Below are 13837 nucleotides of genomic sequence, written 5' to 3' on the forward strand. Positions count from 1 at the left end.
AATGATAAGGCTGGGGCCTGGGCCATCTGTCTATATTGATCCCGCTGGGCCATCGCCCATCGTATAAAAATATAAAATTTTTCATAATTATCATCTGGATTCATTTTTTTACTTTCATTTAAATAAGGATCAGAGGTTAGAAAAGTAGAGTTCCACAACAGATTCAGGGAAATGCTCAAATGTATACTTAGTCTGATAAAAATGTATACTTAGTCTGATAAAAATGTATACTTAGTCTGATAAAAATGTATACTTAGTCTGATAAAAATTTATACAGAATGAAGGAGACCTTGGTTGTTATAGTTCTACTGGTGTGTTCACTACCCGCAGTTTTATGCATCTCCTGTTATTCATGTTCCACTTTTGAGGTGGAGCCCGGACTAGACGAGCCAACCAGCCACTTACGGGTCCGTTATTACTCTTTTCCACTCATTTTCACTCTTTGGGATGTTATTTTACTATCGAAGTGTTATAGTATGCAGTGTTGTCTATAGACAATATATAATAAATTATGTTATTACTCTTTGCCGTGCTACTTCATTTTGCGTTCATCTTTCAATATTTTTGGCCAAATCAAATTTAGACTTACAGAATTGACAGTCTAGTTTGGTCCATATTAATAATAATATGCTACTTCGTAAAATGTTTTATCTTCAGCAATACGTGATTGACAACCAGCATTTTACGTTGATATCACAAAGTTTGAGCACGGACTGTGATGCAAGTGGTGGTAAAAAGTGCGCGGGGGACCGCTGTATCGCTAGCCATATCAAGTAATTTCTTGTTGATTTATTATAACTCTTTGTTTTTAAATTTGCAGATTAGCCTTAGGATTCCGATTAAAATTATGATTAACGAACGTAATTAAAAAGCAAATTTTTTGTTTTTCACTTAAAGAAGAAGTTTCATAACTTGTCAATCATATCAATCAAAGTCAAAACAAAAACTGTACTATAATTTAATGGTAAAATCACAGTTCTCTCAAAAATCTGCCAAGCTTTAATCTATCCCATTCCATTCAGCGTGAGGGGCATTAATGTAATTCCCCTTCTTATATTCCTCACTCTCAAACCACTCCCTCAGATTTGGTAACTCCTTAAATCTTAACAAATAATTTAGGACATTGTTGCAGCTTGTGAAGGCCTCAGGTAGAAACTGTCTCAGTTGATCCAGATATTCGTAAAGAAGGAAGTCCACATAAATAGTAGAGGCTCTTACGGGCAAAAAGACGTGTTTTCTGCTACGAGTTTAGAGACCTAACCGCTAATTGGACACAATAGTATGATGTCTAAGGATCGATAATATGTTAAGAAGTATAAATTTGGCCTTATTAGTCACGTGCTATACCAATGCGCGTTTTAAACTTTGACAGTCTATTACTCTAAGGCAAATAGAGTAATTATATTCATATTTTGTCAGCAATAAGATCACATTATTTTCTATTTAGTGTGAAAATATGAGCTAGAACGGACATAATCTCGCTGAGTTATAGCTGTTTGAAATTTATGATGAACGCGCGGGTGCCAATTGATAACAACTAAATGCTTTTGCGCGTAGTGCGCGTCGAAAATTTGGCAAAAACGCTTGCGGAGTGAAAATATTCAAACTTCGATAAAGTATATAAAGTGGGTACTTCTCGGAAAGGAAAAATTTAGGCAAACACGATGTGACTATTTTTGGGTTAATTTAATACAACTGCAAAAAATTATTCAAACTTCAAGCAAAAAAGTCAAAATTTTTACCACTTTTTTGGATTTTTACCTCAGAACAAATAGAGGGATTTGTTTTATTTTTATACAATCTTGTGCGGCTGTCTTTTAGCTATCTTTATGCAAGTTTTGCCGACATGCCAACAAAATTAACTTGCTCAAAATATCAAAAAACATGGTTTTTTGGCCTATTTTTGGCCCAAAAATCGGTTTTTTGCGATTTTACCCCAGAACAATCAGTCCAATCATCTTGAAACCACTTTCAATCGATTCTACGGTCAAAAATACGTCTAGTAAGGTGTATCTGGGGTCCCTAACGTATCGAGCAGACAATGCCCGTAAGAGCCTCTACTAAAACAGGCTTATCCCCCAGCAGAAATTTCTTAGTCAGAGTCTTCTCGAACTTTGGAATCCTCTCTCTCAGTCTCCGGAGTAAAGTTCTTTTCATGAACTCGTGGTCGAAGACCCCCTTCTCAGATGCTGGAAAAGGTCCACGTGCGCCGTAATAATCATAGCATGCAGCTGTTAATCTATTGCGTAGATCATAGATTTCCTGCTCAACAACTTCACACAAAACCAACTCCTCTGCACTAGTCGGGTACAACCCAAACTTCCTACCAAGATACCTCATGATCGTAATACTCTGAGTTACCTTCTTCCCGTCGTCCTCGATAAAGGGCAAGTTCCCAAATGGCATGTCCTCTTGATCCCTCATGCTAACATACTCTCTAAAGGATCCAGCAGTCGGCTGTAAAGCATTGTCTTCCCAGTCCTCGTTTTGATATCGGAGAATGTGTCTGATTGGCTCTCCCAAGGCTCGGATAGACCAGTATGTTAGTTTTATTGTCATTTCCTAAATAAGAAGGTTGAGGTAGACCAGTATGTTAGTTTTATTGTCATTTCCTAAATAAGAAGGTTGAGGTAGACCAGTATGTTAGTTTTATTGTCATTTCCTAAATAAGCATAGATGATACGTACGAACTCTACGAACTCCTCAGTGACAACGAACTCTACGAACTCATCAACCCAAAATTACGAACTCTTGAGGAGTTCGTTTTGTACAACTTACGTAAAATGAAATTAAACAGAAATTGTATTTACAATTCAGCCAATTCAACACATAACATACGATTGTAAAACAACTAAATATATTGGTACTCGAAACTTCTACCACGCGTCGCGTGTACACTGTACATTTCACAGTACAAGGACTGGTCGATCGACTGGAACATTCTGGCGCCAATAGTTTGCGCGCGCACGTTCCCTGGACACGTTGCAGAAAACTTCAACTTGTACTTCTGGCGTTGCGTTTCGTTTTCTTCTGCTGTAAACAGCTGTGATCACACCGAATGTACATTGTACATTCAGTGTTCATGTATGATGTATACATTTTATTTTGCCATGTACAGCAGACTGAACTATTTGAAATTGAAGTGCACTGTGTATAGACTTATAGGTATAGTTGATGATTCAAATGTCATTGTAGGTACAACTTTACAACAAGTTAGTAAAATTTAACATTCTGTATTGCTCGTTATTTATTTATTTATACAAAAATATTATAGTTTTATTCTTTATTTTTACCCCAATAAATATCTGAGATCATGCGAGAAATCCTGAGCTGATTACTTTAAAAAAAAAACATTTTCCATGTTTTTTTTTGAAAAATTGACTAACGAACTCCAACGAACTCTAACGAACTCCAAATTTTGAACGAACTCCACGAACTCTACGCCAAAAATCAACGAACTCCGCATCTATGTAAATAAGAAGGTTGAGGTAGACCAGTATGTTAGTTTTATTGTCATTTCCTAAATAAGAAGGTTGAGGTAGACCAGTATGTTAGTTTTATTGTCATTTCCTAAATAAGAAGGTTGAGGTAGACCAGTATGTTAGTTTTATTGTCATTTCCTAAATAAGAAGGTTGAGGTAGACCAGTATGTTAGTTTTATTGTCATTTCCTAAATAAGAAGGTTGAGATAGACCAGTATGTTAGTTTTATTGTCATTTCCTAAATAAGAAGGTTGAGGTAGACCAGTATGTTAGTTTTATTGTCATTTCCTAAATAAGAAGGTTGAGGTAGACCAGTATGTTAGTTTTATTGTCATTTCCTAAATAAGAAGGTTGAGGTAGACCAGTATGTTAGTTTTATTGTCATTTCCTAAATAAGAAGGTTGAGGTAGACCAGTATGTTAGTTTTATTGTCATTTCCTAAATAAGAAGGTTGAGGTAGACCAGTATGTTAGTTTTATTGTCATTTCCTAAATAAGAAGGTTGAGGTAGACCAGTATGTTAGTTTTATTGTCATTTCCTAAATAAGAAGTGTGAGGTAGACCAGTATGTTAGTTTTATTGTCATTTCCTAAATGAGAAGGTTGAGGTAGACCAGTATGTTAGTTTTATTGTCATTTCCTAAATGAGAAGGTTGAGGTAGACCAGTATGTTAGTTTTATTGTCATTTCCTAAATAAGAAGGTTGAGGTAGACCAGTATGTTAGTTTTATTGTCATTTCCTAAATAAGAAGGTTGAGGTAGACCAGTATGTTAGTTTTATTGTCATTTCCTAAATAAGAAGGTTGAGGTAGACCAGTATGTTAGTTTTATTGTCATTTCCTAAATAAGAAGGTTGAGGTAGACCAGTATGTTAGTTTTATTGTCATTTCCTAAATAAGAAGGTTGAGGTAGACCAGTATGTTAGTTTTATTGTCATTTCCTAAATAAGAAGGTTGAGGTAGACCAGTATGTTAGTTTTATTGTCATTTCCTAAATAAGAAGGTTGAGGTAGACCAGTATGTTAGTTTTATTGTCATTTCCTAAATGAGAAGGTTGAGGTAGACCAGTATGTTAGTTTTATTGTCATTTCCTAAATAAGAAGGTTGAGGTAGACCAGTATGTTAGTTTTATTGTCATTTCCTAAATGAGAAGGTTGAGGTAGACCAGTATGTTAGTTTTATTGTCATTTCCTAAATGAGAAGGTTGAGGTAGACCAGTATGTTAGTTTTATTGTCATTTCCTAAATGAGAAGGTTGAGGTAGACCAGTATGTTAGTTTTATTGTCATTTCCTAAATGAGAAGGTTGAGGTAGACCAGTATGTTAGTTTTATTGTCATTTCCTAAATGAGAAGGTTGAGGTAGACCAGTATGTTAGTTTTATTGTCATTTCCTAAATAAGAAGGTTGAGGTAGACCAGTATGTTAGTTTTATTGTCATTTCCTAAATAAGAAGGTTGAGGTAGACCAGTATGTTAGTTTTATTGTCATTTCCTAAATAAGAAGGTTGAGGTAGACCAGTATGTTAGTTTTATTGTCATTTCCTAAATGAGAAGGTTGAGGTAGACCAGTATGTTAGTTTTATTGTCATTTCCTAAATAAGAAGGTTGAGGTAGACCAGTATGTTAGTTTTATTGTCATTTCCTAAATAAGAAGGTTGAGGTAGACCAGTATGTTAGTTTTATTGTCATTTCCTAAATGAGAAGGTTGAGGTAGACCAGTATGTTAGTTTTATTGTCATTTCCTAAATAAGAAGGTTGAGGTAGACCAGTATGTTAGTTTTATTGTCATTTCCTAAATGAGAAGGTTGAGGTAGACCAGTATGTTAGTTTTATTGTCATTTCCTAAATGAGAAGGTTGAGGTAGACCAGTATGTTAGTTTTATTGTCATTTCCTAAATGAGAAGGTTGAGGTAGACCAGTATGTTAGTTTTATTGTCATTTCCTAAATAAGAAGGTTGAGGTAGACCAGTATGTTAGTTTTATTGTCATTTCCTAAATAAGAAGGTTGAGGTAGACCAGTATGTTAGTTTTATTGTCATTTCCTAAATGAGAAGGTTGAGGTAGACCAGTATGTTAGTTTTATTGTCATTTCCTAAATGAGAAGGTTGAGGTAGACCAGTATGTTAGTTTTATTGTCATTTCCTAAATAAGAAGGTTGAGGTAGACCAGTATGTTAGTTTTATTGTCATTTCCTAAATAAGAAGGTTGAGGTAGACCAGTATGTTAGTTTTATTGTCATTTCCTAAATAAGAAGGTTGAGGTAGACCAGTATGTTAGTTTTATTGTCATTTCCTAAATGAGAAGGTTGAGGTAGACCAGTATGTTAGTTTTATTGTCATTTCCTAAATGAGAAGGTTGAGGTAGACCAGTATGTTAGTTTTATTGTCATTTCCTAAATAAGAAGGTTGAGGTAGACCAGTATGTTAGTTTTATTGTCATTTCCTAAATGAGAAGGTTGAGGTAGACCAGTATGTTAGTTTTATTGTCATTTCCTAAATGAGAAGGTTGAGATAGACCAGTATGTTAGTTTTATTGTCATTTCCTAAATGAGAAGGTTGAGGTAGACCAGTATGTTAGTTTTATTGTCATTTCCTAAATGAGAAGGTTGAGGTAGACCAGTATGTTAGTTTTATTGTCATTTCCTAAATAAGAAGGTTGAGGTAGACCAGTCCTCCTCCTCCCCAGTCCTCCTCCTCCTGAGTCCTCGTCCTGGGTCCTCCTCTTCATACTCCTCCTCTTCCTCCTCAGTCCTCAGTCCTCCTCCTCATCCTTCTCCTCAGTCCTTCATCCTCCTCCTCAGTCCTCCCCCAGTCCCCCTCATCCTCCTCCTATTCAGTCCTCCTCCTCCTCCTCCTCCTCCTCCTCCTCCTCCTCAGTCCTCCTCCTTCTCAGTCCTCCTTAGTCCTCCTCCTTCTCCTCCTGAGTCCTCCTCCTGCTCCTCCTCCTCTTCCCTCTCGGTCATCCTCCTCAGCCATCCTCCTTAGTCCTCCTCAGTCCTCCTCCTCAGTCCTCCTCCTCCTGGGTCCTCCTCCTCCTCTTCATCCTCCTCCTCTTCCTCCTCGGTCCTCAGTCCTCGGTCCTCAGTCCTCGGTCCTCATCCTTCTCACCAGTCCTCCTCCTCCTCAGTCCTCTCCCAGTCCCCCTCCTTCTCCTCCTCCTATTCAGTCCTCCTCCTCCTCCTCAGTTCTCCTCAGTCCTCCTTCTCATTTCTCCTAAGTCCTCCTCCTGAGTCCTCCTCCTCCTCTTCCTCCTGAGTCCTCCTCCTCCTCCCTCTCAGTCATCCTCCTCAGCCATCCTCCTCAGCCATCCTCCTCAGCCATCCTCCTCAGCCATCCTCCTCAGTACTCCTCAGTCTTCCACCGTTCGGTACCCTATATTTTCAAAACGGACAAAAAATAGAGCGGATAAAAACGGACAAAAATGGACAAAAATGGAAATAACATTTAGATGCTTCCTCCTCCTACTCTTCCTCCTCCTCCTCCTGGGTCTTCCTGATCTTCCTCAGTCCTCTTCCTCCTCCCCTCCTCCTCCTACTCCTCCTCCTCGTCCTCAGTCCTCCTCATCAGTCCTCAACAGTCCTCCTCCTCCCCAGTCCTCCTCCTCCTCCTGGGGCCTTTTCCTGGGTCCTCCTCCTGGGTCCTCCTCCTCCTAGGTCCTCCTTCTCCTCCTCAGTCCTTCTCCTCCTCCTCCTCAGTCCTCTTCCTCCTCTTCCTCCTCCTCCTCCCTCTCAGTCATCCTCCTCAGCCATCCTCCTCAGGCCTCAGCCATCCTCCTGGGTCCTCCTCCTTCTCAGTCCTCTTCAGTCCTCCTCCTGAGTCCTCCTCCTCCTGAGTCATCCTCCTCAGTTCTCCTCCTCCTCCACCTAGGTCATCCTTCTGGGAAAAATTCTCAAAATGTTTGTCCGCTAATGTCCACCAATGTCCGTCCGAGTCCGCCAATGTCCGTCCGGGTCCGCAAATGTCCGTCCGAGTCCGCCGGTGTCCGTCCGGGTCCGCCGGTGTCCGTCCGAGTCCGCCAGTGTCCGTCCGTGTCCGCCAATGTCCCAAAAAACACGTCCGTTGTCTCATAGAATCCAAAAAGGACAGGACATGGGCGGACATAGACGGACATGACACCCCCCCCCCTATGTCACCAAACTAAACCAATAAGTAATTTTAGATTGTTATATTTTTCTATATAGTTTATATAACAAGTATATTGACGTAGTGGATGGTTGAGGGGGTTTCAAGCACAGGTCACTCTCAAATCCTAAAGATAAGCAGTGGCCTTCGGCACTTGAAACCTCTTCAAACCTCCCCTGATATATTTATTATTGATATTGTTTGATTGTGCCGTAAAAATAAATATTTGTTTTATTAAATATTTGTTTTATTAGTATGTTAGTTTTATTGTCATTTCCTAAATAAGAAGGTTGAGGTAGACCAGTATGTTAGTTTTATTGTCATTTCCTAAATAAGAAGGTTGAGGTAGACCAGTATGTTAGTTTTATTGTCATTTCCTAAATGAGAAGGTTGAGGTAGACCAGTATGTTAGTTTTATTGTCATTTCCTAAATAAGAAGGTTGAGGTAGACCAGTATGTTAGTTTTATTGTCATTTCCTAAATAAGAAGGTTGAGGTAGACCAGTATGTTAGTTTTATTGTCATTTCCTAAATAAGAAGGTTGAGGTAGACCAGTATGTTAGTTTTATTGTCATTTCCTAAATAAGAAGGTTGAGGTAGACCAGTATGTTAGTTTTATTGTCATTTCCTAAATAAGAAGGTTGAGATAGACCAGTATGTTAGTTTTATTGTCATTTCCTAAATAAGAAGGTTGAGGTAGACCAGTATGTTAGTTTTATTGTCATTTCCTAAATAAGAAGGTTGAGGTAGACCAGTATGTTAGTTTTATTGTCATTTCCTAAATAAGAAGGTTGAGGTAGACCAGTATGTTAGTTTTATTGTCATTTCCTAAATAAGAAGGTTGAGGTAGACCAGTATGTTAGTTTTATTGTCATTTCCTAAATAAGAAGGTTGAGGTAGACCAGTATGTTAGTTTTATTGTCATTTCCTAAATAAGAAGGTTGAGGTAGACCAGTATGTTAGTTTTATTGTCATTTCCTAAATAAGAAGGTTGAGATAGACCAGTATGTTAGTTTTATTGTCATTTCCTAAATAAGAAGGTTGAGGTAGACCAGTATGTTAGTTTTATTGTCATTTCCTAAATGAGAAGGTTGAGGTAGACCAGTATGTTAGTTTTATTGTCATTTCCTAAATAAGAAGGTTGAGGTAGACCAGTATGTTAGTTTTATTGTCATTTCCTAAATAAGAAGGTTGAGGTAGACCAGTATGTTAGTTTTATTGTCATTTCCTAAATAAGAAGGTTGAGGTAGACCAGTATGTTAGTTTTATTGTCATTTCCTAAATAAGAAGGTTGAGGTAGACCAGTATGTTAGTTTTATTGTCATTTCCTAAATAAGAAGGTTGAGGTAGACCAGTATGTTAGTTTTATTGTCATTTCCTAAATAAGAAGGTTGAGGTAGACCAGTATGTTAGTTTTATTGTCATTTCCTAAATAAGAAGGTTGAGGTAGACCAGTATGTTAGTTTTATTGTCATTTCCTAAATAAGAAGGTTGAGGTAGACCAGTATGTTAGTTTTATTGTCATTTCCTAAATAAGAAGGTTGAGGTAGACCAGTATGTTAGTTTTATTGTCATTTCCTAAATAAGAAGGTTGAGGTAGACCAGTATGTTAGTTTTATTGTCATTTCCTAAATAAGAAGGTTGAGGTAGACCAGTATGTTAGTTTTATTGTCATTTCCTAAATAAGAAGGTTGAGGTAGACCAGTATGTTAGTTTTATTGTCATTTCCTAAATAAGAAGGTTGAGGTAGACCAGTATGTTAGTTTTATTGTCATTTCCTAAATAAGAAGGTTGAGGTAGACCAGTATGTTAGTTTTATTGTCATTTCCTAAATAAGAAGGTTGAGGTAGACCAGTATGTTAGTTTTATTGTCATTTCCTAAATGAGAAGGTTGAGGTAGACCAGTATGTTAGTTTTATTGTCATTTCCTAAATAAGAAGGTTGAGGTAGACCAGTATGTTAGTTTTATTGTCATTTCCTAAATAAGAAGTGTGAGGTAGACCAGTATGTTAGTTTTATTGTCATTTCCTAAATAAGAAGGTTGAGGTAGACCAGTATGTTAGTTTTATTGTCATTTCCTAAATAAGAAGGTTGAGGTAGACCAGTATGTTAGTTTTATTGTCATTTCCTAAATAAGAAGGTTGAGGTAGACCAGTATGTTAGTTTTATTGTCATTTCCTAAATAAGAAGGTTGAGGTAGACCAGTATGTTAGTTTTATTGTCATTTCCTAAATAAGAAGGTTGAGGTAGACCAGTATGTTAGTTTTATTGTCATTTCCTAAATAAGAAGGTTGAGGTAGACCAGTATGTTAGTTTTATTGTCATTTCCTAAATAAGAAGGTTGAGATAGACCAGTATGTTAGTTTTATTGTCATTTCCTAAATAAGAAGGTTGAGGTAGACCAGTATGTTAGTTTTATTGTCATTTCCTAAATGAGAAGGTTGAGGTAGACCAGTATGTTAGTTTTATTGTCATTTCCTAAATAAGAAGGTTGAGGTAGACCAGTATGTTAGTTTTATTGTCATTTCCTAAATAAGAAGGTTGAGGTAGACCAGTATGTTAGTTTTATTGTCATTTCCTAAATAAGAAGGTTGAGGTAGACCAGTATGTTAGTTTTATTGTCATTTCCTAAATAAGAAGTGTGAGGTAGACCAGTATGTTAGTTTTATTGTCATTTCCTAAATAAGAAGGTTGAGGTAGACCAGTATGTTAGTTTTATTGTCATTTCCTAAATAAGAAGTGTGAGGTAGACCAGTATGTTAGTTTTATTGTCATTTCCTAAATAAGAAGGTTGAGATAGACCAGTATGTTAGTTTTATTGTCATTTCCTAAATAAGAAGGTTGAGGTAGACCAGTATGTTAGTTTTATTGTCATTTCCTAAATAAGAAGGTTGAGGTAGACCAGTATGTTAGTTTTATTGTCATTTCCTAAATAAGAAGGTTGAGGTAGACCAGTATGTTAGTTTTATTGTCATTTCCTAAATAAGAAGGTTGAGGTAGACCAGTATGTTAGTTTTATTGTCATTTCCTAAATAAGAAGGTTGAGGTAGACCAGTATGTTAGTTTTATTGTCATTTCCTAAATAAGAAGGTTGAGGTAGACCAGTATGTTAGTTTTATTGTCATTTCCTAAATAAGAAGGTTGAGGTAGACCAGTATGTTAGTTTTATTGTCATTTCCTAAATAAGAAGGTTGAGGTAGACCAGTATGTTAGTTTTATTGTCATTTCCTAAATAAGAAGGTTGAGGTAGACCAGTATGTTAGTTTTATTGTCATTTCCTAAATAAGAAGTGTGAGGTAGACCAGTATGTTAGTTTTATTGTCATTTCCTAAATAAGAAGGTTGAGGTAGACCAGTATGTTAGTTTTATTGTCATTTCCTAAATAAGAAGTGTGAGGTAGACCAGTATGTTAGTTTTATTGTCATTTCCTAAATAAGAAGGTTGAGATAGACCAGTATGTTAGTTTTATTGTCATTTCCTAAATAAGAAGGTTGAGATAGACCAGTATGTTAGTTTTATTGTCATTTCCTAAATAAGAAGGTTGAGGTAGACCAGTATGTTAGTTTTATTGTCATTTCCTAAATAAGAAGGTTGAGGTAGACCAGTATGTTAGTTTTATTGTCATTTCCTAAATAAGAAGGTTGAGGTAGACCAGTATGTTAGTTTTATTGTCATTTCCTAAATAAGAAGGTTGAGGTAGACCAGTATGTTAGTTTTATTGTCATTTCCTAAATGAGAAGGTTGAGGTAGACCAGTATGTTAGTTTTATTGTCATTTCCTAAATAAGAAGGTTGAGATAGACCAGTATGTTAGTTTTATTGTCATTTCCTAAATGAGAAGGTTGAGGTAGGTACTCAAGTGTTTATTGTGAAAATGTAAAAAGCTGCAGTATTTAACATAGAAAATAGCACGGGAGAAACAGAAGCGTAATTTAGCAACAGAGGTTTGGTTGTACGTGAAAAGGATACAAAATAAATATTGTCAGAAGATAAGTGGGAGATAAAATGTAAAATTATACAATGTACGCGGTGTGCTCATATTTCATCGTGTTTCTTACGGCGACCATACCTCATTTATTATTTATACTTTTTCACAACATTGCGTAGAACATACTTTTGATGGATTTGGCCCAATTGTTATAAATTATTATAAATTATCTTCACTGTTAATAGCTAGGCAAACTCGTTCATGTCAATTACATGTACCGTACACAACAGCATAACGAACAAAATATGTTATAGATTTGCAAAATGATTTTCCCCTGCAGATTATCAAGAGAGGCAGAAGGAGAGCTGACCACCCTGGGTACTAAAATGATATTCCCCTGCAGATTATCAAGAGAGGCAGAAGGAGAGCTGACCACCCTGGGTACTAAAATGATTTCCCCTGCAGATTATCAAGAGAGGCAGAAGGAGAGCTGACCACCCTGGGTACTAAAATGATTTCCCCTGCAGATTATCAAGAGAGGCAGAAGGAGAGCTGACCACCCTGGGTACTAAAATGATATTCCCCTGCAGATTATCAAGAGAGGCAGAAGGAGAGCTGACCACCCTGGGTACTAAAATGATTTCCCCTGCAGATTATCAAGAGAGGCAGAAGGAGAGCTGACCACCCTGGGTACTAAAATGATTTCCCCTGCAGATTATCAAGAGAGGCAGAAGGAGAGCTGACCACCCTGGGTACTAAAATGATATTCCCCTGCAGATTATCAAGAGAGGCAGAAGGAGAGCTGACCACCCTGGGTACTAAAATGATTTCCCCTGCAGATTATCAAGAGAGGCAGAAGGAGAGCTGACCACCCTGGGTACTAAAATGATTTCCCCTGCAGATTATCAAGAGAGGCAGAAGGAGAGCTGACCACCCTGGGTACTAAAATGATTTCCCCTGCAGATTATCAAGAGAGGCAGAAGGAGAGCTGACCACCCTGGGTACTAAAATGATTTCCCCTGCAGATTATCAAGAGAGGCAGAAGGAGAGCTGACCACCCTGGGTACTAAAATGATTTCCCCTGCAGATTATCAAGAGAGGCAGAAGGAGAGCTGACCACCCTGGGTACTAAAATGATTTCCCCTGCAGATTATCAAGAGAGGCAGAAGGAGAGCTGACCACCCTGGGTACTAAAATGATTTCCCCTGCAGATTATCAAGAGAGGCAGAAGGAGAGCTGACCACCCTGGGTACTAAAATGATTTTCCCCTGCAGATTATCAAGAGAGGCAGAAGGAGAGCTGACCACCCTGGGTACTAAAATGATTTCCCCTGCAGATTATCAAGAGAGGCAGAAGGAGAGCTGACCACCCTGGGTACTAAAATGATTTCCCCTGCAGATTATCAAGAGAGGCAGAAGGAGAGCTGACCACCCTGGGTACTAAAATGATTTCCCCTGCAGATTATCAAGAGAGGCAGAAGGAGAGCTGACCACCCTGGGTACTATTGAGCTGCACGAGTGTGGTTCTCTGTGGTTAGAGACGGAGCAGAAGTTTTGCAAATCCGCTGAAACCGGAATATCTGGTGAAAATATTTTAATATAGCTTATAATGACCTGACGTCCGCAAGAAGTAAATCTATTTTTTAAAAGTTCAATTTTTAGCCTTAAAGTTGTATATCACTCTCATTAACAAAAATCCAATTATGCACAGATGACAACTTGAAAGCCGCCAAGTGCTACATGAGCACGTGTCAGGAAGACCTCTGCAACATCCCAAATGCACTTCTCGAGCCCCTGACATCTCCTACTGATGGTTAGTGTGAACTATAAACCACAAATAGATACCCATTAAACCCAGCTCCTACTGATGGTTAGTGTGAAGTATAAACCACAAATATATACCCATTAAACCCAGCTCCTACTGATGGTTAGTGTGAAGTATAAACCACAAATATATACCCATTAAACCCAGCTCCTACTGATGGTTAGTATGAAGTATAATCCACAAATAGATACCCATTAAACCCAGCTCCTACTGATGGTTAGTGTGAAGTATAAACCACAAATAGATACCCATTAAACCCAGCTCCTACCAATGGTTAGTGTGAAGTATGAACCACAAATATATACCCATTAAACCCAGCTCCTACTGATGGTTAGTATGAAGTATAAACCACAAATATATACCCATTAAACCCAGCTCCTACTGATGGTTAGTATGAAGTATAAACCACAAATATATACCCATTAAACCCAGCTCCTACTGATGGTTAGTGTGAAGTATAAACCACAAATATATACCCATTAAACCCA

At 37.7% G+C, this 13837-nt stretch overlaps 2 protein-coding genes across 2 annotated transcripts in view; one reads left to right on the forward strand and one right to left on the reverse strand.

Annotated features, from left to right (window-relative positions):
• The first annotated feature begins 273 nt into the window (after positions 1 to 273).
• LOC134822780 (clumping factor B-like) overlaps positions 274 to 13837 on the forward strand; it is a 28366-nt gene continuing 14802 nt past the window's right edge. The window contains exons 1-4 of the mRNA XM_063834035.1: positions 274 to 407; positions 658 to 773; positions 12986 to 13107; positions 13236 to 13337. Coding sequence (XP_063690105.1) covers positions 279 to 407; positions 658 to 773; positions 12986 to 13107; positions 13236 to 13337 — 469 coding nt within the window. The 5' untranslated portion in view covers positions 274 to 278. The remainder of the gene's footprint in view (positions 408 to 657; positions 774 to 12985; positions 13108 to 13235; positions 13338 to 13837) is intronic.
• LOC134823100 (glutathione S-transferase-like) lies at positions 884 to 2561 on the reverse strand. The gene is made up of 2 exons (XM_063834448.1): positions 2028 to 2561; positions 884 to 1211 (listed from the first exon to the last, which is right to left on the reverse strand). The coding sequence occupies exons 1-2, from the start codon at positions 2557 to 2559 to the stop codon at positions 1000 to 1002; spliced, it is 744 nt and encodes a 247-aa protein (XP_063690518.1). The 5' UTR covers positions 2560 to 2561; the 3' UTR covers positions 884 to 999.

This window comes from Bolinopsis microptera, chromosome 11 (genome assembly GCF_026151205.1).
Source record: "Bolinopsis microptera isolate Bmic1 chromosome 11, MBARI_Bmic_1.0, whole genome shotgun sequence".
Taxonomy (NCBI): Eukaryota; Metazoa; Ctenophora; class Tentaculata; order Lobata; family Bolinopsidae; genus Bolinopsis; species Bolinopsis microptera.